General features: G+C 45.6%; 1 protein-coding gene across 1 annotated transcript in view; it reads right to left on the minus strand.

Annotated features, from left to right (window-relative positions):
* ANO4 (anoctamin 4) overlaps window positions 1-26,427 on the minus strand; it is a 377,211-nt gene that overhangs the window by 41,768 nt on the left and 309,016 nt on the right. The window contains exons 12-16 of the mRNA XM_025204196.1: window positions 25,194-25,249; window positions 22,589-22,710; window positions 12,164-12,298; window positions 10,840-10,936; window positions 9,990-10,050 (exon numbers count right to left, since the gene is read on the minus strand). Of these exons, the coding sequence (XP_025059981.1) occupies window positions 9,990-10,050; window positions 10,840-10,936; window positions 12,164-12,298; window positions 22,589-22,710; window positions 25,194-25,249 (471 nt within the window). The remainder of the gene's footprint in view (window positions 1-9,989; window positions 10,051-10,839; window positions 10,937-12,163; window positions 12,299-22,588; window positions 22,711-25,193; window positions 25,250-26,427) is intronic.

Raw genomic sequence — 26,427 nt, forward strand, 5'->3', positions numbered from 1 at the left:
GGATCTGGGGCAGCGGGTTCTCCCAGAAGTCGGGCCTGTCCCACCCTGGGAAGTGGGTAGGGGAGGCAGGCTGCCTGCAGCCAGCACCCAGCAGCCTTCTAGCCTCAGGGAAGTGCACAGGGATGAGGGGCTCACCTGGAAGCTTCCTGGACCCAAGCCTGCCCAGCCCAATTTACTATGGTCCCAGGGCACCCATGCACAGCCAACCCCTAATCTGAGCCTGGGCAGCACATGGCCCCTGCTGCAGAGAATCTTATCTCTGAAATGTTGCAAACTCTCACAAAGGCCTTCTGTCTCTTGCCTCTGCAAGGCCAACATCTGGACATGGGGAAGATGCCATAGCAGCCAGCAGGGATGCCAAGTCAGGGTTGCTGCCATCCAGTGCTGGAGCCCTACAGATACACTGGCTGTGTCAGCATCCCACCCTGGATCAGACCCTCCCGCTTCAGTGGCTGGTGGTGGAGGAGAGGAAGGTGTGAGCACAGGCCTGCTGGGAGGAGGACATTACCTGGGGGGAATGCCCAGGTGGATGCACAGGACAGGGTGGAGTGGGAGTTCTGGGATTAGCTCCTGGCCCTGGAGCAGGAGCAGATTGAGCTTCTCAGGCAGCAAGCAGTCATCCAGGCTTGGCAGTGGAGGCTATGGATGGAAGCTGGCAGACCTTTGATGCCCTCCTGGGCCTGGAGGCTGCACGCATGTTCCACATGGCCTGTCCCCCATCCATAGCCCTATATGGCCCTTGGTACCCACCTGCTTCCTCTGCTCACCCTGGCACCCCTGCCTGGGCCTGGGAGGAGGTCCTTCAGTGTCTTGCATCCACAGGAGCCCCTGGCATGGCCCCTGCCCCAGATCTGCCACCACCCACCTGGGCGTGGCCCCACTGCTTGCCCTGGCACCACTTGGCCAAGGACCCAGAGATGCTAGGAGCAGCACCACAAGGGGACACTGGCCCTGCACTCAGGCAAGCAGAGGGGTTGCCACCCCCTGGAGGAGCACCATCTGCCATCACCCCAGGACAAAGCCACTTGCAGTTGCCATGGCCCCAGATCTGCAGGGAAACAGCCCAGGGATGGGGTGATGGTCATCTGCTCCTTAGGCACTCCCAGGCGGGACTCAGAAACAAACTGAGACTCTTGTAAATAGTTTTGACACTGGGTAGGGGGTTTTTTATTGTTGGTGGGTGGGGAGGCTGCTGGAGGGGCTCTGTTTGCTGGGGTGGGGAGGAGGGAGAGGTCTCTCTTGGTTGAGTGGGATGGGGGAGGGGTCTCTGTGTGTTGAGGAGGGAGGGGCAATGAGGCTCTATGTGTTGAGGGGGATGGGGGAGGGATGGGGTGGGTGTTGTGAGGGGAATAAAACTTTTTTGTTTCAAACATGTGCCTGACCTAAGAGTGGTGCTGGGGGTGGGTAGGGGGTAGGGAGTGTTTGGGCAGCGGGGCAGGTGGGTTGGGGGGGGAATGCTCCAAGAGGTAGTTCACTAGAGCCTCCCACACCTGGTACCCTGGACCCTGTTGGCAGGTGAACAGCTTGCCTAGGGCCTCACCAGGTGGGACCCACTACTGGTGCTGCTGCTGCATGTCATGCTGCCACCACCAGGCCACCTCAGGCCTGCATGCCTCCTCTGCCCTGGCTTCCTGGAACAACTCTGTCCAGGCCTTGCAAATATTGTGCAGCACACATGCTGCTATGATGATGTGGGGAGGCTGTTCTTGGTCACTTTGAGGCGGGCTGTGAGGGAGCCAAAGGTACACTCAATGACAGCAGGGGTCCAGTTGATGGACTGATTAAAATGAGCCTGGCGGGGGTCCAGGTGCCCAGTGTAGGGCCTCATCATCAGCCATGGGAGAAGCAGGTACGCTGGGTCCCTTATGAGAAGGTGTGAGAGGATGACAGTGCCCAGCTGCAGTGCCACCACTCCTAGCACAAATCACCCCTTTCCATGAGCACATCCAGTCTAGAGTTTCTGAATACACACACATTGTGCATGCTGCCCACCTAGCTGGTGCTGATGTGTGCGAAGGTCCCCTGAGATCTATGACTGCCTGCAGGACCACCAAGTGGAACTCCCTGCAGCTATAGTAGGGCTTGTTCATGTGGGGTGGGCAGGTTACTGGGATACATCCTGTCCAGGGCCCCGATACACTGGGGGAAATCCAGTGCATGGAACCCTGTGATCACCATCTGGGGGTTGTAGATACAGAGGGCAATGTCTGCCAGCACATCCCGGAGGGCACCACATACCTCCACACACCGCCTTGCCCACCCTGAACAGGTGCCCCACATACTGCAGGCTGGTGGGTGTGGCCACCTTCAGCAGCACAGGGCCAGGAAGGTGTTGGGGGGGAGGACCAGGAACATGCCAATGTCTTGGTGCTCCAGGTGGGGTTGGAGCTGGCAAAGCAGGTCAGTGAAGGTGGCCCAGGCCATCCTGAAGTCATCAGCACACTGCTCATCATTCCAGTCTCACTGCACCAGGCACTGCCACCAGTCCCAGCTGGGGCAGTGGGGCCATAGGAGGTGGTGCTGGAGGGTGACAGTGGCTCCAGCAGTGGCTTCCTGAAGCCTCTTGCCATCATGGCTGGCAGCAGCAGCTGTATGGTGGCGGAGGCCCTGGGAGGGTATGCGGTGGTTGGCCAGGTGGCTACTGTGTGTTGGGGAGCTGGGCAGAGCGAGATGGCCATAAGCCAGGTGATGGTGACTGCAGTGGGTCAGCACATGACCGAGGTGGCCAGGAGGATCGAGAGACCCTGTTCCTGCCTACCAAGGCCAGGGGCTGGGGCAGCCATAGCTGAGGACTGCAGATAGGGCAGGAGCAGACCTGTCATATGCAGCCTGTGTCCATGTCATGCTGCTCATTTGCACACTGGAATTGGCTTCCCAGACAGCCCAGAGTGGGGGTGTGTTTTAAACATGGCTGCCAAGTACTGGCAGCTAGGTCTGGCTTCAGACATGGCTGCAAAGTGCTGGCAGCTGGGGCTGGAGGCTGGAGCTCTGCCTGGTGGCCACAGGGGAATGGCAGGGCTGGAGGGACCTGAAACTAAATTTAGTGCCAGATCTTTGCATGGTTAGGCATCTGCCAAGAACCAGTTACTGCACATTAGCTTAATGCACAGTAAATCGAGTCGCGACTAAGTGCACATGTATATTAGGGCTGTGCGAAACAGCACTGTTTCATTTTGACTTCTGTTTCGATGGGACAGTGTTTCATTTCAAGTTTTATTGTTCCATTTCGTTTTGTTGAAACCGTTTCACTGTTTCACCCATAGGCTATAGTGGGGAAGCATGAAACTGCCTATAACTTTGTTATTTTTTGCCTGATTCAGATGAAACATGAAGAGATGGTAGCCCCTTCTGAGGCTATGAAGTTTGCCAAGTTTCAAGGAGACAGGTACAGAGGTTTCTGGGAAACTGCACCTCAAAGTCTTGAAAGCAAACTCATGTCACTTGTGTGAAGGCACAGATGGGTGAAAACTACACTTTTCCCAGAGCCTGACGAAGGGACTTTGATCCTGAAAGCTTGCAGAAAAGATAATTTTCTTGCCATTTTCCAGTTGGTCTAATAAAAGGTAACATTTTGGAACCAAGAGTTCCAGCTCTTTGTATGTCTTTTTGTCTCAGACCAACACGGCTACCAAGTACACCCCTGTACATATTGACTGAGTTCTTGGCAATCCTTGCTTGTAATCTACCCCTAATTTCCCAACACAGATCTGACAAATTGGCCGTAATGGTACTTATAGAAAATCAGTTGAGTTCAAAGAAAAGGCTAAATGGAGGTCAAAAACCAAAAACTCTCCTGACAATCATTAAAAAAAAATCTTCACGTTGTGATGTATCATAGCATCTGCTTAGCAGCATCCTTGCAGTACACCACACAAAAGTAGGACTGATGTTGAGGGGGTTTAGCATATATAGTTGCTACTCATTTCAAAGCTCACTCCACTGTTACCTACAAGTTTGGATTGAACAAAATTCTCAAAAAAAGCAAATCACTCCTATAATAGAAAAGTGTTCTTTGCAAGTGTCTGATGTGGAGTCGTCCTTGAACTGTTGATTTGTAAATCACACAAGCAAGAAAATGCAGCAATTGGCCAGAGCAAATCTCAGAACAGATACAACTGCCTTTGGTGAAGACTTGTAAAATGAATCCCCATCCCATGTGATGCATTTGAAAAATGGAAAAAAGAACACCGCTTTTTACCATTTGTTGGGCTTTTTGTTTGTACTTTTTAAAATTCCTAATTCAGTGAGGTACAGGTTCTATAGCTACTCCTTGCTTAATGTTGTAGTTACATTTTTGAAAAATGTGACTAAGTGAAATGATGTTAAGCGAATCCAATTACATCATAGTAGTTACCTACTAGCAGGTGGCGGCCAAACAATGCTATACCTGAACATTGTGCAACTTTAAACAAGTATGTTCTCTAATAGATCAGTGACGTGATAACAAAACGACGTTAACCAGGATGACGTTAAGTGAGAAGTACCTGTATTTGTCATAGCCTTCAAAACAAGTAGGCTTTGCAACAAAAGTAGGAGATGCATGAAGTGAGGGTAATAGAAGGCTTTACATATTGCTTTCTTCTCTCAGAAACATACAGCACCCTCACTTGCCAACAGGTTGAACATCATGATTAAGATGTTTAAGGCAGCCAACAGTCTTCTACACAATTCCGTATCTTGATAGTCATACAATATAAATCAATGTACAGCCATGACCCAAACTTCTTTCTGAATCAGACAGTGGCTCAGTTTCACACCTGCATACCTCAAACCAGTAGAGTCATCCAACATATAAGGAATGTAGCATCCATTGTCCAAGACCATATAAATCAATAGCTTATTTTGGTCTTCTAATATATCACTGAATTAAATTGATATGGAGGCTTCTGTATTTTTGTGATGGTAAGCAGAATAAACTCTTGAAATAAATACTGCCCTCAGTTACTCTGCATGATGTAGCAGAAAGCATATCCACAAATGAAGCATTTAGCCAGATGGAACAGGAATGAAGATTACAAAAAGTGAAACAGAATCCTTCAGGATTTACATTTGGTTGTTATTGCCAAGAGGCTTATCTCTCTATCCTGACTCAAGTAAACCTCCCAGTGATATCATTTAGACTTTAGCCTGAGTAAGGAGTTAAGCCTTGAACACTAAATAGTTATGAAAATAAACCAGTTTCCTGTTCCCATTAGAATGATTTTCACTTTTTAAAACTTTATTTTGGACAGAGACAGCTGCTGCCACAAAATGAAATTTATCTTGTAGACAGATATTGAGGGAATTTTCACAACAGGTTGGCTAGTTACTCCATAAAGGCCCCAGTAAGCAGCTTGCTTTGCAATGAATGACATAGTGTCTTATTTACTTCTATTTATGTCATTATCAGACACAGACGAGTATTCATTTTTAGTGTTTATCAAATAGAAAAACTGAGTAATACAAAACTGGCCATAGCAAAAACTTGCATAACTTTCATAGAAATTTCATGCATAAAGCATTGTTATAGGATTCACAAAAAGTAATAGGGAAATATATGGAAAATAACTGGTTGAAAAATACCTTCCCAGGGGGATGCCTTTAGTAGCAATTTTTAGTTCCACGTGTTATCTTTTTTTTACCTTTCAAAGATGGCTGTATACATTAAAAAAATTTTGAAAACCTTAGAACAAGTTATTCAATACAGGTGTAAATGGATGAAATATAATTGCCTGTGATGTATACAAGGTCAGACTAGAAGATCTAATGGGCCTTTCTGACTTCAGTCTCTTTAAACCTATGATTGTATATCCCATGATGTTACACAAAAGGATCCTTGATAACCCTTTGAATTTGTACTATTTAATTCAGGAATATGACTGCTGAGTTAGGTGGTGCAAAACATCTGATTCCTTTCTGAAAGATTTCAAGTACAGTGATTCTTAATTAAAGATGCAACGTGGTGTCACGAGTTTACATTGCAGCTTTATATTTATGGCTGCCATTAGAAGATTTCTGGATCCAAAGATGGTCACAGACCTCATGGGTATATCAGACTCTCTTATAGGTTCACCAGAAGGATCAAACAAATCCCATACACAATCAAAGCAATTAGGGGTTATGGAGGGGTGAGGCTGCATGGTCAGTTAGAGATAAGCCATGTGAAATGGAATGGTTTCCTGGCTGCAAACACTAAGGCTTGGGACAGACATTACACATAAACTGGTTTAAGTGATCTGAAACTGGTTTAAACCTGTAACAGAACAGATGTTCTGTGCACATAAACCAGTTTGAAATTGGCTGAAAGTGGTTTGAGATAAACCTGGTTGACTTAACAGATTTGGGTCAGACCGGTTTATGCAATGTCTGTTCCATACCCCTTGCTGGTTTAAGTTTAGAGTCCCCCAACATCCTGGCATGCTCTCTGAGCTGGGCAGAACTCTGTGCTCCATAGCAGGGCTAGCCCCTCCCTTCTGCTCCCTGGCCAGAGCTCCAGCAGAGACTTGCAGGCACAGCAGGGTATGCTGGCTTCCCTGTGCCCCACTCTCCCCACCCCCTCACCATTGGCTGCTTAAGCACAGATTTCTTCCTCCTCTCTGCCACAGCATGGAACATAGTCAGCATATGGTATGCTAGCTAATGCTGTGTAAGGCTCCACCAGAGACTGCAGACACAGCAGGGTATGCCTGGCTTCCTCCTGCCTTCCCTCCACACCTACTGCTCAAGCAGGAAATCCCCCCGCCCCTTCCCTCCCTCCCTCCCATCTCTCACAGCAGGGACCCCAGCCCCACAGACCCGAGGCATGTGGTATGCTGGCCCAGCATTTCCCAACTGGTGTGCCATCAGACATTACCAGGTGTGCCATGGGATCTTGGGCGGAAGTGGCTCCTGGCGGGGCGGGGCTCCAGCTGGTGCCACCACCACTGCCCCGCACTGCCACTGCCACCCCATGTCACCACTGCTCCATGTTCAGCCACGTGGCACAACCCCCTCCCACTCTGCGTTTGGCCAGTGTGCTGTGGGATGGGAGAGGCCACGTGGGATAAAAAAGGTTGGGAAGTGCTGTGCTAGCTAATGCTGAGAGGTGTCTGTGTGTGTCTCTCTCTCCAATTTCACTGGGGCAGTTACACAGAACAGTGACTGCTTAGGGCTGTTTGGAGCTAATCAACAGGTCAGCCAGTAAGCTGTTTAAGAAGTTTGAAGTAATGGAGGGAGGCCAATGTTTTACTAAATCAGGTAATAAAGACTTATCACTATCATGCCTCAGCTGACTTGCTTGCTTGTCAGTTTGCTGCAGACAGTATGATGAAGCAAGGAGGGAGATTGAAAAGCTCCGTGACATCAACAGACACATGCACTGCACCTCCCACACTTGCCTCAGAGTGCTAGCCCATGGCTGGGGGTTGGCAACACTCCTACCCCTTGAGCAGCCAGCAGGAAAAAGCCCACTGGGACCATGAAGGCAGACCTCCCTAATAAGAGTCCTGCTGGGGCCTGGCCACACCCCTGTCAGCTCAGCTCCCTGCAGAAGGGAAGGGAGAGCTGCTCTAGCACCCACTGGCTTCTAAGCTGAGCCAGAGCAGGCGTGTGCCTGAATTTCCTCAGTCCAGAGAGAATGTTTGTCTGGTTTCAAACCAGTTCAGCCTAGTCAGGTTAAATTAACCTGTAAAGATTGAATCAATTCAGGCTCAGTCTTTTTGAATATCTGTCCCTAGCCCAAGGCTAGGAACAGGTGTTGCATTTGTCGCTGGACAAGTTGTGCTTGCCATGCACTGCCACTTTTCTGCCATTGATTCAATCTTGGGATAACTGTTCAGATGCACTTTATGGTGTGCCAGGATAAACTGTTAGTACTTCTTGTCCTGTGAATCTTTTTAGGGTTTATCCTGGGGAAATGGACATGGATGTCTTAACAGTCACACTTTTTTCCAGGATAAAATGATTTATCCTATAATAAATGTGACATCTGTTTGTAGCCTAAGTATGTCCACATGGCACAATCAAGTGCCAGAGAGAAATACCTTCTAAACCTACTCAGTAGTGTAACCTACTGAGAGTTAATGTGGCCATGTAAGCTAGCTTGGTATCTCTGTATAGCACTGAATTGTCCCATCTAGATTTGCCTGTCAGGGCTAGGCTATTGGTTGCAGGTCTTATATACTGGAAGTGAATACCCAGAATGATTTTTGCATGTAATCTTGGGAGGAAACAGAGGGACAAGACTTCGCAGGAACAGAAGTCTCTGCTATCAAGGCAGATTTGGGAATTTCTAAGCAAGGAAACTGCTTGCTGCTGTTTGTTTCTGCTACATACTGGGAAAACTCACTAAGCACATCTACACATGTCACTATTGTTGTTACTATGCCATATGCATGCCACACGGTTATTTTTAGGAGCTACTTTGTGGTAGTGGCACACTATACTGGGGGAGTGCATTGCTACAGCAAACTATTTTCTGGTGCATGTGTAGATGACCGTGGACACTATGTCGCTGTAGCACATTGCTATGGTGACAGTGTCATGTGTAGATGTGCCTTTTGTCTAAATACACAAGATCATGCCAACCATATTTCTAACTTGCATCACCAATTCTTTTTGCTAACAGAAACAGCCTTGCAAAGCCCCAAATATGGACTAAACTCCAGGCATGGGCCAACACTATTCTAACTGCTTCTGTGCCTGCTTTTTAAAAAGCAGTTTCTGTCCTTTATATGTTACAATCTAAGAAAGTTACTGAACACTTCATGTATAATTTATCATCCACTAAGCTGCTATTACATGCCAAAGGCAAAGACGTCTAAGATCAAGCTGCTGCTGCTGCTGCTTTCCCCCTGCCCTCCAATTTACTGCAAAGAAGCTCATGCTGCGATTCTTATTATAGCTGGGTCTGTCATAGACTGACCGTTGATTTAAAACTGGAGATAAACTAGGTCACAAATATAGTACTGATACCTCCAAAATCCTTAAAGAGACTGGGTTTTCCCACAGGCAACACTTGCCATGTTTAGCACAAACTGGCATGGGCTGCAATTCCAGTAGAAGTGCTACTATGTCTACATATTATATGTTGCAGCAACAACTGTTTCAGAAACAAGGGTAAACATAGGAGCCATGGTGGTTCCCAGAGCAAATAATAAAGAAAGCAAAAACACTATTCCAAAGATATGCTCACCACAGGTGAGGCAGCAGTATCCAAAGTCTTTTCACAATTTGTTGGCCTATTTTATTAGTTGAAATTAAACACCCAGTCCACAAGTAGCCCTTGAAAGTTCTCATTAATCTCTCTGATAATTACACAGAGCAAGGGATTTAAAGTTACGAGTAGACTGTATGATGCCTTTAAGGCATTGGCTTAGAAACTGTGAACAATATTTAAACCTGCCGCAACTCTGAGAAAGACAGGAAATACAAGATTCATCTGGTTCAGTGTGCTCTTGATGCCTGCCTTTACTTGCATATCTCTTCACACTTTATAACACCCTTCAAAGAATCTGGTGGCACCCTGGTTGAGAATCACTGATTTAGGAAAAACTCCCACTCAGGTCAATTGGAGTTTTTCCCTATGGTTAACATTTTAACCATATGTGACACATTTTTAAACACAGGTGACACATTTTTAAACACAACTGCCTTTTTTCCCCTGCAAAGGAAAACATGCTAGTTACCACATTTCAGTCAAGATCTCCTATAACTCAGTACTTTTTGCTCAACAGAGACTGAGTAAAGAGTTCAGAATTTAGCTCTCATGACCAATACATTTTAAACCTCTATTTTTAAAACAGGGTAAAACTGCCCACTTGGATACTATATTCATTTTTAAATTAAAATGTCCTTTTACCTAACATAAAAATATAGTTTCTAGCCCTTCTCTTCCACATTTTCCTTGGACCAGAAAACAGTCATGCTAATACACATCATTGCAGTACTGGAGTTGAAAGCATCATATGATCTATCATGCATTTTTAGCAAATATACTGATATTACACAGGTTAAAAAAACAACTCACTTACCCCACACTGCCATGAAAACAGCAAAAAAGACAGTAGCTCCATTATCAAAAAGGTGAGTCACCTGTGGATGACACCAATAACCTGAAGTTACTGAAGGTCTTATTCACAATTATACTGTTTGTAAAATGGTAGCAATAAAAATGTGTGGCATTCATAAGCGCTGATAGTCAGAAGGACTGATATCCTCTCCCAGAGGTGTAACAAATAAGCCAGGCACCCAAGGCACTGGGACACATGGGGAGAGTGGCAATTCCTAGCTGCCATTGTGTGCTGTTAGCACGATTGTGTGGCTGTGGCTGATGTTTTTCCACCCCTTTCTCCCAAGTTGAAGACCACAGTGGTCACCTCATTTGCCCCATCCTAGTTATGCTACTGTTGCTTTCTGTAGCTTCATCACCAGAGGTATGGGACATGGAGGTGGGAGGTGTCAAGCATCATTTAAGATTATACCTCCAGTCAACTGACCCACTATCGGTGCTGATCTGAACTGAGCATGTCTATGGGGAAGATGGAAGTTCTCTCTCGCAGAATAGAGCAACCTATTTTGTGAGGCTGACATTAAAAGCTGCTTCATAAGATAAATTCTGAGGCAGAGTATTGCAGCAAATGCTAAGACATCATAATTGGTAACTGCTGATTACAATAAGTCCAATTGCACAGATATGTAAATAAGTTATATGGTCCAAATTCAATCCTACTAAGAGAGTATTGATGTCAGTATGGGTTTAATTTGATCTGCCATTTAGAAGATTTTACTTTACCATGCTTATTAAAGATATTCACAGAAGACTTCAGAAATGCTATTACTGAGAAAGCATAAACATTTCCTATTTGCATAGCTTATACGTACCTTGGCATAAACACAGCTGTCTGACAATCTCATGAAGGGACAGTATTTATCACATATAGGACACATTATGATATCTGTAGCTTGGCAGACTTCTTTACTGGAAAAATGGAAAAAGATAAGGATTAACAGGCTCATACCCAAATATCCGTCTTCAAATGGACCAGTATATTTTGCTAATAAATCACAACTGGTTGTTTACATGTCTCTTATCACATGATTTATCATTCTCAAGATGTCCTGCTGTCAACAGTCCTCTGAGGAAGGTATCTTTTATGACTGTACCTTGTATGGCTCCTTGGTCCTCAAAGCAGTAATTTCTTTCACATGAAACAACATTCATTTTGGAAAAGAGATATTGAATGTCTTTTTTGTTTGTGAGCAAATTAAAAACAAAAACCTAGACAACTAAAACCTCCCACCCCATATTACTACAAAATGGGCATGTGCCTAAATGTAATGTGCATTAAGGCAATTTAGGCTTGCGTCTACAAGTGCATGCGTTAAAGCATGTTAACGCTGTGCATGTGGACTGATGTGGGACTAGAGTTAGTCCCACATTGGTTCACACACAATATTAATGTGCCTTAAAGCATCTACATGTGTGTTAATGTGCTTTAGCTATTTGCACCTAAATCTCATACCTGCTTTTGCAGGTATAGATGCGCTCAATAGGATTCAGAGCACAATCCTGCAATGGCAGACTGGGGAGACAAGATGAGTTAGCAGCTCTTCCCTACTATTTCTTTCGGAGCCAATAAAAGTTATCAGTAGGAGGCAAGAACAAAACAAGTACAGGTTATGGGGAGTTTGGAGAGTTCCTTTTTCAGACATAGCGTCATGAAGAATCCTAACAGAAGCTCTAGGTGGCACACACTCTGTAAAAGGTCTCCTGCCCTGTAGCTCAGAGAAGCCCAGGTGCTGAGCTGCTCTTGGAGAGAAAATATCTTTCCCCTCTGTCAGCTGCTTAGGAAGTGTGGAGGAACCAATGCTGCACCCTCTCCCCACCACATTTAGGGGGTAGCACTGGGAGAAACTCTAGCTCTCCACAGTCCACGAATTAGAGGACTGTGTTATATCAGCTCATGTGCAGGAGTGCGAAACCAGAGAAGGTCATTACATGCTACTTATTACCTACTAACATCTACACACAGTTTTCCCTGAGAATTGTTTGGTTTTTTTTTTAAGAAGCAGTAGGATAAGCTGAATTTTGCAAGAAGAAATGAAACAGTTAACAGGTCAGGACTCATGGGAGGCACCAACGCTATTCACAACTCTACAGTTGCATTAATTGGGTTAATTTTACCAAGAAACATGCTTACTTTACCTGACTTGGCAGTGGCTCAAGGTTGTGACTCCATACAAAAAGACAAATAATCCAATGAAGGCAGCTGGGAAGAGCATTCCTGTGTACCAGCCTAACCAGGCAAAGTACAAACCAATTTTCTCACCAAAATACCGTCTGTTTAAAACACAACAGAGCAAAGTTACCAGCTAGTTTATGTATATTTTTCTGAGCACTGCTTGCTAACAGAAAATGAAGATTTTAGTTATATCTTAAGGGAGAATTTAGAGCTAGGGACATTATTTTTTTAAGACCCAGCTCAAATTTAGGCTTATTTTCAATACTAATGCATATCTAAATAGTCCCAGAAAATGTCTACATGAGATGTTTACCACACAGTAGACTAACTAGGTGTGCAGTAAACATTTTGGCGTCTACACATGCATCCCTGGTAGGCTGGAGTAAACTAATTTACTTTGCAGCAGGATAGTACTTGTATTTTAAAAACTCCTCTGCAGTACACGTGTAGATGCTGCCCTGGCTGGCTGGGGCATGAGGGTGCTTCAGCATGGGGACTGCCTGCTGGCTAGCTCCCACACTGAAGCACCCTCATGCCCCACCAGCCCCTCCATGGCATGTTGAGGGGGGAGCATCCCCAGGCTGGCAGGCTAACCTCCAGAGCCTCCTGCCAGTTGGGCCTGCTCCAACCCAGCTCAACATGATGCGATCCTGGGTGCACATGCAAATGGCAATAAACTCCGGAATTTATGGCCCCCAGGCACATGTTCAAATGATGCACCCAGGAGCAATAAACTCTGCAGTAGGAGTTTATTGCCAGTGCATTAATTGCACATGTAGATGCACCCCCCAGAGGATTTAATAGGAACTGCTACCTGCTGACCCTTAGTACTGTATGTCTAGGAAACAAAAGGCCACATTCTTCTCCCAAGTACATTCCCTTGTTACTACTGAAATCAAGGCAGTTACATCAGCACAGACTTGGTGTAACTGGACACTTCTCCCAGAATGTGCAATTAATGCACATGAATAAACTCCAGAGTATATTGCTGCAGAGTTTATTGGTGCACAGCACATTGAGCCCAGGTCAGAGCAGCCCTGGCTGGCAGCAGCCCAAGGCTGCTCTGACCAAGTTCAATGTGCTGCAGAGGGGGTGGCTGGGGCACAAGGGTGTTTCAGCGTGGGGCTAGCTGCTAGACAACCCCCACACTGAAGCACCCTCATGCCCCATCCAGCTAGGCGGAATTGACATGTGCGCTGCTGCGCATAAAAAACTGCAGCGCAGGCTCGTACTTGTATTTACAAGAATGAGCTTGCTCCAGATTTTATTAGGTTTGTCCACCCTAATAGGGTCGCATGGGTAGGTGCAGAGATGCTTACTGCAGAGCTAAGTAGGCAGCTTTGCAGTAAACATTTCATGTAGATATGCCCAGTGGCAAGTAAATAAGACCCAATCTGCTTCTGAGTAATTAATGAATCAATGGTTACTCTCCTACATTATTAGTTTTTATTTTTTACTTTTGAAGTGGTCTTACCAGAGTCTCTGGAAAATTTATCTTAGGATTCTAACAGGGACCAAAAGTGAAAAGCAGTCAGGACTCTAGTGAGCACTTTTCTGTTGCTAGTGATGCTGGATTGAGGAAAATTGAAGAAAAATTTGATTTTTCAACCAGTTTGTTTAAAAACAAATCCAAGTTACCCCCAGGAACCTCCAATATTTGAATAATTATTTTAAATAATAATTTAAACTAACCAATTAAACTTAAATAAAACAATAACATATAAAATAAATATTTTAAAATAATTTGGTATCAATCCACTAATATTTCTCCTCTTTACTTCCCTAGAACAATTCTTTGGAATATTGTTTTGCAGATTTACAAACACAATAAACATAGAAGCATCCTGGAATTATCCACCGCAGGAATCAGCTGAATGCACTATCATATGTTTGATGTTCTTTTGTAGCCACAACCTGATTGTTAGGTGAGGATGCGGTATATAAATCAATAAATAACTATAACAATGATAATAAGGAGCTTAAAGAGTGCTCTCATGATTCATTTTAAAGAATGAAGAAAACTGATAATCTCATCCTTGACTTCATAAACTTTACGGTCAATTCAAATCAAGCTGGATGTCAAGTCAGTTTGGCAAGATTAGCTGATGTAACATACACTTATGCAAATGTAGAAATTTCTGATCTATCCAAGGTCAGAGAAAGCAATACCAGTTGATTTCATGATTTGAAAACATTCTCAATCAACTGTTTACAGGGAAAAGAAGAAACCCTGCCCACAAAACCCCACCCCTATTTACTTCTAGGCTAGAGACAATGTAGGGGAGAAAGCAACACTTGGCTAAAAATGGACAAAATCATAATTTTTAAAGCGTATGTTGAAGACTTTCCAGACAGAGAAATATGTCTTTATTTTGACATTATGTTCTACATGTTTAGAGCAGTGGCAAGTAAATATTCTACACCCTTTAGTATCAGTTAGGTTTAGAGTCATCATTCCAAAGGCCAAATGTTGTCATATTTTCCTATAACAGGGGTTTTCTACCTTTTTAAATAAGTGCACCTCTGGCGGCACCCTTTTTAGTAAGTGTAACCCCAGGGAGGGGGTGGTTAGTGGCTGGACACCGAGGAGCGGAGAGGCGGGTGGCAAGTGACTGGATGCGGGGTGTGGTGGGCGAGCTGCCAGACATGGAGCTGGGGTGTGCCTGCACAGCCCTGCTCTCACCCCACCCTGGTCCTGCTCCTGTGAGGCAGCAGCATGGGGTGGCTGCACTCTGCCCCTGTCCACCTCCATGTACTACTTGGGATCTTTCAAAGTACCTCCAGGAGTACATGTACCCCCAGTTGATAACCCCTGCTCTATACGGTAACAGAGATCACAAGTGTTCTGGCAAAAGAAACAGAAAAGTAACAGCAATATGGTCAATAGCAACAAGAACAGCAGGTCTGGCTGCCCAATTTAGTAGCATATGTGCACCAATGGCACAAGAATTCATCCGACATTTTGGACAACAAATTGTCTGCTCCACCAAGAAACAAAAATCTGATTTTATGAGATGACTTCAGCAAGTGCTCGTCTTGGGTTGGTCACGATGCCTCCTGGTGGCTGCTCAGCCCTTCCCAACCTGGCTCCCCTTGGAGCCCTCTCCTTGTTACTTTCCTGCCTTGAGGTTTTTAATTTCAGATGAAAGGGAGGCTGCCCCTGGGCTTCCCAAGCCTGGTCTTACTCTTATAACCACAGGGGCTCATGGTTAGGTCTAGTTCATGGGCTCCATACTCCCTAATAACCACTCCCATGCCTCACAGATGATCTGTTAACATATGCCCTTCATGGGCTATGGGCTCCCAGCCCTAGTCCTCACCCCTCCTGGGCTTCAGACTCCTTTGGCCCCACACTGCCCTTGGACAGGCCCCAGGCACAAGATCTTCTCATGATGCACTCTAGTTCCTCCCAGGCACTGGATCTTCTCCCCAAGTCCTTCCTGGGCTCAAATTCTCTCTCTCTCTCGCTTTCTCTCTCTCTGTGGGCCTCAGGCCTATATCGTCCAAGGCCTGCTCCAGCCCCCACACTCTGCCCCTCAATGGACTCAGGTTCTCTCCCTCTGGGCCAAGGCCTTCTATTGTTCTGGCCCCTCTCTCTCTTTTGTTGGGCCAGTTGGGACCTCCAGGCTCTCCTTCAGTCCCTTCCACAACCACCAATCATCACCAGCCCTCTTAGGCCACTGCCTCTATCCCAGGGGTGGGCAAAGGACAGGGGTCCAAGGACAGGTTCTGTCCTTGGACCCATACTGTTCAACATCTTCATTAATGATGTGGACACTGGAGTCAGAAACGGACTGGCCAAGTTCGCCGATGACACCAAACTTTGGGGCAAAGCATCCACACCAGAAGACAGGCGGGTGATCCAGGCTGACCTGGACAGGCTCAGCAAGTGGGCGGACGAGAATCTGATGGTGTTCAACGCCGATAAATGCAAGGTTCTCCACCTTGGGAAAAAAACCCTGCAGCATCCTTATAGGCTTGGCAGTGCTATGTTGGCTAGCACTATGGAAGAAAGAGACTTAGGGGTCATCATTGACCACCAGATGAACATGAGCCTGCAATGCGATGCGGCGGCTAGTAAAGCGACCAAAATGCTGGCTTGCATCCATAGATGCTTCTCAAGCAAATCCCGGGACGTCATTCTCCCCCTGTACTCGGCCTTAGTGAGGCCGCAGCTGGAGTACTGTGTCCAGTTTTGGGCTCCACAATTCAAAAAGGATGTGGAGAAGCTTGAGAGAGTCCAGAGAAGAGCCACGCGCATGATCAGAGGTCAGGGAAGCAGACCCTACGATGACAGGCTGAGAGCCCTGGGGCTCTTTAGCCTGAAAAAGCGCAGGCTCAGGGGTGATCTGATGGCCACCTACAAGTTTATCAGGGGTGACCACCAGTATCTGGGGGAACGTTTGTTCACCAGAGCGCCCCAAGGGATGACAAGGTCGAATGGTCACAAACTACTTCAAGATCGTTTCAGGCTGGACATAAGGAAGAATTTCTTTACTGTCCGAGCCCCCAAGGTCTGGAACAGCCTGCCACTGGAGGTGGTTCAAGCGCCTTCATTGAACACCTTCAAGATGAAACTGGATGCTTATCTTGCTGGGATCCTATGACCCCAGCTGACTTCCTGCCCTTTGGGCAGGGGGCTGGACTCGATGATCTTCCGAGGTCCCTTCCAGCCCTAATGTCTACGAAATCTATGAAATGGTGGATTTAGCCGGCAACCAGAGTCCACTTCCCAGCAGCCCCTGCCTGCATCATTGCAACCAGCTTCCATGGAGACCCCAGTAAGTGGCAGCTCTGTGACAGCATGGGGCCAGGGTTTCTATGGAGATCACACCCAGTAACGCTAGCAGGGCATGTGGCTGGGCAGGAATTTGCTCCAAGGCTGGGGCTGGGATCTTACAGCAGTGACAACATGTTCTTGAGCTGGGGCGGAGCCACAATCTGTAGCTTGCACGCCCCTGCCCAGGGTGCTTAGGCAGCAGATCGCAGCTCTGCCCCAGCTCTGGACCATGCTGTCACTGCCACAAGATACCAGCCAAAGAGCAGCTCCCTGTGTACACCCTGCCAGCACTGCTGGGGCTAGTCTCCATGGAAATCCTGTCTTCACTCTGTCATAGCCCCACTGCTCCTGGGGTCTCCATGGAAACCAGGTGCAACAACATGGGCAAGGGCTTCTGGGAAATGGAATCCACAGTGGGCCCAGCTTGGCAAGACTTTGCCCACCCCTGCTCTATTCCCAGGCCTATCCATTCTGAGGCCTGCCTAGCTCCTCTTGAGCACTGGGCCACCAGCTCCTGTCCCTAGGCCTGTCTATTCCAAGGGCTTCTTGGCTCCCCCAGGCACTGAGCCCCCAGCCCCCTGTTCCCAGGCCTATCTATTCCAAGGCCTGTCTCGCCCCTCTCAGACACTGCTCTCTTCACTAGCTGGGCTTCGGGAACCCTGGCCCTTCTCTCTCTGCTCTTCTGCTCCAGGCTATGGGTTTATCCACTTCTGTTCCAAGTCCTTTGTCTTCCAAGGCCTGATCTGTTCTTGGGTTCAGTGTTACTTACCCCAGCTCAGTGCTTATCAAAAGCCCTGCTGTAGGCCTGAAGCTAGGAGCTCCTCTCACAGTGGCACTCTCAGGGTAGACTTCCTGACCAGCTCAGGCCCTGGGCTTAAGTGGTTCAAGTCTGGCCCCCTTCTAGTTAGCTGACTCTCTAATCAGCCTCCCTCACCACCTGTAGGCTGCTCTCCAGTAGGGTGGCCACTGGTTCTGTTTTATACCAGACCATCTGTTTTTAAACCCTTTGTCCCCTGACCATTCCTGAATTGAAAAGGATTGAAAAAAGTCCTGTTTTTCAGTTCATCGGTGGAAATGTGTGTCAATACATTATCCTCGTGATTCTATTGGATGTTCCTAGAGGTAGGGCAGTGCATAGCCAGGAGAAGCAGGGTTCCCAGCTAGCCAGGGAAGGAGGGAGGAAGGTGGAAGATCCACAGGGCTGGTTGGTCTACACCTGTGCAAGAAGCTGTGGCTGCAGTGCATGTACAGGCACAGCAAGAGCAAAGGTGCTGTTGTATGCCTGAGCTCTCTGACCCTGGGCTGGGCACGTGCGGGTGGGTCCAGGCCCCGGGGGCAGCTGAGCTGCCAGGGACAGGCAGTTAGTCTTCACACATACTCCCCTGCACTGCCTTGGCACAAGGTAAAAGCTTGGAGAGCAGGCAGGTGGATCACTGCATTTATCTGCTGGAACACTAGTGGGACTGGAAATAGGCTCTTGTCAGGGAACAGCACAGTAAGTCCCTGGGGTGTCCTGCTGAGTGGGAAGTGGGGAAGGGGAGCTTTGGGCAGAGGGACCTCTGGGCTCCTGGGCACATGGGCCAGCTCATTAAGCCATTATTTCCCCTCCAGGACAGGCAAACCTGTCTCCTGAGGAAGAAAGGGAAGGTCCCACTGGGAAGATGGCTGCAAAGCCCACCAATCCCACTCAGCTCACCTCTGACCAGAATGTGGTCAGGGCAGATTCACAGGTGCCCAGTGTTTGTGCTGAATGCTGATAGTGGGGCAGGTGAGGTCCCTGTCCAGTGTGTGCCCGTGGGCTCCAAGTGGAGCTGGACTGGAGTGAGACCAGATCCCAGTGGGGGGGAGGGTGTGCTTGAGCCTTACACCTGCTATGCCACATTCTCTCAAGGCTGAACTGTCTGCAAAGAATGGCAGAGCTATAGAATATGTGCAACCACAATGCAGGGGAAGCAAGGTGAGGCTCCCTGCTGGCTGAACTGCAGAGGCTCACAAACTTGCTGCTGATCCTAGCACTTGCCACACATTCATTGGATTGGGGTTCATGGACCCAGTAGCAGTCTTTTTGTGGTCTTTTTGTGTTGGTCCCACCCCTTGCTGCTGATTGGTCAAAGGACTCAGTGGCCCCATTCCTCACTGCTGATTGGCGGAGGTGGCAGTGGCCCTGCCCCTCACTGCTGATTGGCCAAGGGGGGCAGTAGTCCCGCCCCTCACCAAGGGGATGTCCTGTATTGTGGGGATGCATCAGAGGCCACCTCACTCCCCAAGCCGTCTCTCCTCTTAAAGTGACAGGAGCACACCAAGCGCCTTGTCACAATGACACATAGCAAAGTTTACATAACCCATTTTTATCCACGCATATAATTCAAAGTTTTGGTACAAAGTATTAAATGCAAAATCTTTATATGATAATTTTTCTATCATTTTTGTTCTTCCCACACTCAAGGAGGTATTCGCATTTAGCACCATTAACTGGAAACCATACCTAACAAACTTCACTACTTTCACTTACTTTAGCCTTTGTAGCTGACAGTTGTAAAATACATGGCTCCTCTTATGATCAGAGACCAGGCAAACAGCTGCTTTTGAAACCTAGCCTGATACCAGTTTCAATCTAGTACAAAATTGCAACTGAAATGGGTACAAGAGCTGGCAACTTGAACTTCTCAAAGGTAAGAACGAGACACCTGAGACCAGTTATGATCCACCCCATCTTTTATTGTATTGCTATTGCTTTGATATATATTGATTTGGATGAATAGCATCAGCCTTGTCTCACATGTTTTTCTCTCTCCCTGTATTGCTATATAATGGCACACAAACAACAGGAGGAAAGATGCACCATATAAGAGAAAGTTATCGTGTATCAAGAGCTTAATTCTACAGCACCTCTTTGTGCCTAAGGGGCACCTACATAGCCACATCACTATAATTTTTAGCACTTATACACAATCCTGTGGCAGAACAGGATGTTTCTATATGCATACCTCCGGGAAGTAAAATAACAGAGATGGTGGAACCTTTGATCTTTTAGCCCAGCAGCCTAGCAATAAGGACGAGTACTGGGAGTGAGAGACTTGGCTTCTAGGCTCCCTCACCCAGAGGGAGTTTGAACACGTGTCTTTTACTTCCCAGAAAAGTGTTCAAATCATGAGGTCAGGGCTAGATATTGCTCAGAGCACTGTTCTTGAAACTATCCGTGGGACAGAATGGGTACAAAACAATCTACCCCACTGGGGCCATGGCTAGAATCCAGGGCACCCTCCCTCCATCTGGCTTCTTCTCTTCCCTCACCCCACATATCTTCCCCTCCTGACTACCCAAAGGACCACCCTCAAGAAGAGGCTTAGTGGTCATAGCACTTCAGTGATCCTTTTCTGCCACTCTTACTCCATGGACAAATTTCAGTCAGCTATGGATAAGGGCCAGCAGCTAGCTTGATACATGGTTGCATCATGTTCTACTCAGGTAGCTACAAATACTCAAATGAGCTTTGTGCCCAGCTCACTCCCCTTATTTCCTCCTTCTCCTGTGGAACTGCACACTAACTCACCACTTTGTACTTTTGCCCTCCGGTGTTTACATTTTTCTGACTTGATTGCTTTTCTTTCAAAATAACCTTTGAAAAAACTTTGAGCATCACTGCTAGGAAGAGGAGCCTAAAGAGTTAATGACTCTATATATTACACCTAGTTTACAAAAGGAAGCCTGTGCTAAGGTCTAGATGTAATTATGTGCCTGTCTTGGTCTGCTTTTTTTCCACATCTGCATAGATAAATGGCCATTTAGCAATTTAATGAGCCATTTACACACACACGTATTAAAGGAGGCTGGATCCAACCTTCCTCAAACTTTGGAGATGTTGTAAAATGTATTTGAATTCTGCAGCTCAGCAGGGAGATTCCTAATTCATGACACTTTTTCACAATATTGGCTCAATAGCACCACCACAAATGCAAACTGCTGCCAGAGACTGATAGTCTCAACTGAACAGTACTCTAGAAATAATAACTAGATGTTTGGGAAAGAGAGAAACAACGTACATTGGGACCCTACTGCCTTTTCTTGTACTAAGGATTTAAAAAAAAAATACAAAAATAAAGACTGCTCCAAAGCAATGATGATTCCACCAATAAACTAGTGATAGCCTAAGTATAATTAAAAAAAAATAAATTTCCCTATTGTAGACAAGGCCAAAAGACTCAAAAAAGATTAATCCCAGTTAATGCATGAACTAAAACAAGAATAGTGCTCTGGTTTATTTTGGTTTCAGGCACATTTTTTAAAACTGACTCGAGTAAATCCCTTTTATTGTATTCCTCTGTGCACATTATTACCTAGAAAAACATGAATCTTCTGCTTTAAGAAATTAATGAGTTTTATGTAGCTTTAAAGAAATTCACCTTGAGCCTCCTGGGAATCATTTACAAATCTTTCTATTTAGAAACGGTTTTAAAAATCAATACAAGAAATAGGATCCTATCACTGTCTTGAAAGGGCAAATAAATAAATGGAATACATTAGCGGCCCTTTGCAGTCTATCAGCGTGCAGCTACTTTTTAAATAAAGATTTTATTTATAGACTCTGTAACCTCACCCTGTCCTCTTCATAAAGGAAGACTTTCACTAAGGCCCACTGAGAATACTGTCAGTGTCAGAAATGAAGGATCTGTCTTTGTATGGGCACAAAGAAAGTATAATGTTCTCTTCCAGACTGTGTATCCATTTGAAAGCTGTCAGAAATGCCTCTTAGAACTTTTGAGATGAGCTTTGGCTTTCCAGTTTTATTTGTGAGCCAATTTAAACTAATTTTACTTACATGTGCATGGAGGGAATGAACTCTGAATTTACCTTCTATTATTATCAGCATGGAACAAGAGAACAATCACTCCATGTCATTGTCCCGTCTTTGTTAGTGCCCCCAAGGAAACTACTCTGCTCTGGCAAAAAATATTTGGCAGTTTTATGGGTGCAGCCAAGGGGCTGTATGTCTCCTGCAGTGGGGAGTTTGTACAGCTGCATTAATTTATCCCCAAAAATTCTGTGATTGCTGATGGACACTGAAAGGACAATCTAGCCAATAGCATCATGACTCTTATTGAAGCCATGTTGTGAGGTGAAGAAGGACCCAGCACAACTCGCACATCTTCACATCTGTTCACAGAACAAGCCCTCTGTTCACATCTTCAGTCTCCAGAGATCTGGGGGATCTTTTCCTCAGAACTGACAAGGAAAAGAGGGACAACTAGGAAAGGAGGGACAGTAGCACCAAGGAATTGTTCTCTTCTTCCTTTTGCACTCTTCTAAAATCTCTTTCAGCAGAGGCTTTAATAGTTGGCAGGAAACTCTGCAAGGGACATTTCAAGTATTTTGCTCCTTTGTACCTTCTGGTACAAGTCTCACAATAGGCAGGGGCAATTATAGCCCTAAACTCCAATTCTGCTGTACAGTGCGCTAACAGCGCTAACCACCAACTGACAGGAGGCCTGCACCTATGTCAGAGACATCAGCTGAGTCCTTTCATATTTTTTTTTGGCTTTCCCATGACCTCCTCTTGCCCCCTCGATCCAGGCAAACAAAGAGGTATTTTAAAAACAAAAAGTTTTACCGTACAAGATCCAATGGCTGGTATTTATACCACACACCCCAGGAGGCCCAGCACTCATAAAGTAGATGTCTGTGGTTTTCTGCTCCATGGGTTCTTATGGAATTTTTACTTCTGTAACTTCCCTAAAATACAAGTGTAAACATTGATTAGAAAAAAGAAATGAAAAGAAAAGAAAAAAACCAAAACAAAAAAACCCCCAGTAGTTACCAAGAAATCTCTTTAACTAGTAATGTATGGACTGAACAGCTCACACAAGAGCTAACATTAAAAAGACTCTTTCCTATAGCATTGCTGAATTTGTTCACTTTGTAACTGGCATTGCTCATATCAGAGGTTCTGAACCTGAGGGTGGTAAACACAACTCGATGAGACTACTTCAACAAACTGCTTTGGTCAAAAAATGATGATTCATAAAAACGGAAACTGCTTGTGATCAATCTTTTTTATTTTTATTTTTGGTTTAATTTTCTATAAATCTTTGGACATTTTGGGGGGAAAGAAGTTCTAAAAGCATAAACATTTCCCATTTTGGCATTTCTACTTACAAAAGGTAGGGGCTTTTTTGTCAGAATAACTTTTCTGACTTTACCTTACATGGTATTATGAGAAATAATTCAAACATGTAAGATGGTTACCACTAGCAACAGGTCTTAAGGAAGTTGCTCATATTGAGAGATATTTGTTGATACAGGTACTGGAATTGTTTCAAATGGAGAGATTGTGAAGATAGCAAAAAACTTGGATACTGAGAAAGATATTTTTTCCCCCCTTTTGGTACAAATGTTAAATGGCCATTTTACTCACTAATGTACTATTGAAAAGCACTCACGTGCTAGCAGGGTTTAGAAGAGCTTGTATAAAATAGAAGTGTGGTGTGCATAATGCTGTTTTAAAAGACTTTATTAGTCAATGGGAGAAGGTCTCAAGCTGTCAAATAATTTGGGGGGTGTGGGGGGGAGGAGCTTCAACATATAGCAGCTTCCTGTTGCTGACAAGGTACTGGCTCCTACTTGCCTTCATTTGCTAAACAGCATTAATCCTTTCTTAGGCTAGAGGAAGACATTATACATAAACTGGTTTAAGTGATCAGAAACTGGTTCAAATTTGTAACAGAACAGAAGTTCAGTGCACATAAACCATTTTCAAAATGGCTAAAAATGGTTTAAGATAGAGCTGGATGAACTGGCTTAGCTCCACTCCCACAAATGCAGGAGGATCAGTCCTTCCAGTCTGGGGCAAAGCCGGCTCCTGGCATTAGCCTACATGGGGGGGATCCCTGAGCCTCAGCAGGTGTTCCCCCACCCTGGGCAGGGTCCTTGGACCCCTGATGCTGGTGCAAAGTGGGGATTCCCCCTCCCACCTCTCAGCATGATCTGGCACCTGCTTAGCCCCACCCCTTCAGGTGCAGAGAGGTGGGGAACAGCCCCTCCAGCCCAGGACTGACATGGCGCCAGACTGCACTGAGGGGTGGGAGAGGGGAATTTCCTCCCTGCCCCAGCAGCAGGGCTTGGGGGACCCTGCCCAGGGCAAGGAACCCTTTGCTGAGGCACAGGGATAACCCCTATGTGGGCTGATGTGGGGCACTGGTTTGACCCAGGTTGGAAGTACTGTTCCCCCCAACTCCTCCCTACACCTGTGGGGGTGGAGCTAAGCTGGCATCGGACCATGCTGAGGGGTAGGAGGGGGGTACTCCCCCTCTGGCAGGGGTCAGGGGACCCTGCCCAGGCTGGGGGAACCTCTGCTGAGGCATTGGGATCCCTCCACATGGGTTGATGCCTGGCACTGGCTGAGCCTTGGACTGGAGAAACTGTTCCCCCTCCCTCCCCCCGCTTAGGGGGGAACAGCAGCAGTTTGGAGAGCATGTGCTAGGCAGCCAATCAGGGATGGGCACTGCTTGGCTGCATTTGGGTGCCTTCAGTAGTGGTGGCAGGCTGGGAGGTGTGCTCTAGCACTTCCCAGCTTCTGGTCTGGGCCACTGCTGGCATCTGGCTGCCTTTCTGGATTCAGAAGTGAATGCAGTTCACTTCATTATCAGTTCATTCTATACAGCTTAGAGAAACCAGCAAAGATTGCATTGATTCAGCCTCAGGCTTTTTGATTGTCTCTGCTTAGCCTTACTGTTGCATTTCCTTAAAACAGTTCATATAATTGCTGCAGGCCTTACCAATTAGAGCTGTGATTACAAGTGATGGCTCCATGTGATCACAAATGGAAGGGAGGTGATGTCCTCAACCACACTCTTTTAGGATGTGTTGCACACCATGAAAACCCCTGAGAGCTGTGGTAATAGTTATATTCTAATCTTCTACTGCACAATTAATAGCTGCCCATGGAGCAGCAGTAAATGAGTTTCAAATGAAGAGTTTTCAGGAAGAGGCATCAGAGTTTTTAATGAGTTAGAGAAAAAAAAAGAAAAGAAAAGAAAAGGCACTCAATTTTCTTTTCTGGCCATCAGTGAGAGTTAGGAGTAACTCAGCACTGAAGCCAATGGCACTATAGTAGTGTAAAATTAGTTTGAGCTGAGAAACAAGCAAAAAGACTTTAATGTTAATTATTATTTAAAAGTAATTACAAGCCACCAAAAAAACCAAAGGTGAGAAAGTACCTCGTGAAGAGGAAATGCAGCTTCATAGGAGCCATTACTAAGCAATCGATTCAGACCTAAAAATAAAAAATATTAATTTAACTATAAGCAGGATTTTTATCCACGCATTATTATTAGGCTAAACATGTTGTCATGATAAGACTGCTTAAGTGAAGTTCATAGTGCATGGACAATGAAAAATGTAAGTAACAAGAGATTTTTATGGGTTTGAAATTACCATGATCTAACACAAGTAAAGGACAAAAATAACAATCCTGGATTTGCTATCATACTTCATAATGTACAATTAGTTATGAATTGACTTTAGAGTCATATACTAAATTCATCCTCAGTTTAACTGCAGTGAAGTCAATAAAGCCACACCAGCCACACTGAAGTTAAACCCACACATTTTGATCTTATAATTAAAAACTAAAACTTTGGGGAAGAAATAGTTGGAAACTGCATTTATAGAAGATGAAACATTTCTTGACAGCCTAGAAATTTCAGAAAAAGCCTCTGAACTTTTGTACCACAGTCTTGCAAAACAGCACAAAGCCTTAATTCCCATATGAAAATAACGTTGTTACATCTCTTCGGTTTAATGCTCTTGAAAGCTGCTAGACTGACAGCCCTGGTGACTGAAGCCATCTATTGACAGAACAGGAACAAGACAGATTGTAGCAGTGTGAGACCCAACAATATACCCTCAACCAAAGGGACACTACTAAGGGTCAAAAGGTAGTTCGTCCCCTTCCCTACCCATTCAGGTTTTGGCCCCTCTACTGAGACTGACAGGGGAAGTCATTAGTACCAGATTTTGTGTGTAAACCTAGACACTTGGAAACATACTAGAAAACCATTGAACAGCTACCAGAAAATTAGTAGTTAACTCTAGTCAATAGTAACCAAGATACTTCAGACAAAAGACTCTAAACTCCATTCCTAATGAGCTGAGGGAAACTTAAGAGTTTTAGGGATACACCAATGAAAAGGGGTTTAATTTGTCATAAATATCTTTTGCATTGGCAGGAAATCCTATGAGTCAAATCTCAGCTCTGGATGTGTCTATTGTATGAAATGTAGAGCTTTATATCCTGGTGTGGTTCCTCCCAGCCCAGAGTTTATGTGGAAGATAGTTTGGTAATACAGGGATATAGCCTGAAAAATGACATGCTTGGAAAGACCAACTGCTGAAGCTTCCTTAGCCTGATGAAGGGTTTTTGAACACGAAAGCTTGCTTAATAACTTTTCT

This window comes from Alligator sinensis, unplaced genomic scaffold, assembly GCF_000455745.1.
Source record: "Alligator sinensis unplaced genomic scaffold, ASM45574v1 scaffold154_1, whole genome shotgun sequence".
NCBI lineage: Eukaryota > Metazoa > Chordata > Crocodylia > Alligatoridae > Alligator > Alligator sinensis.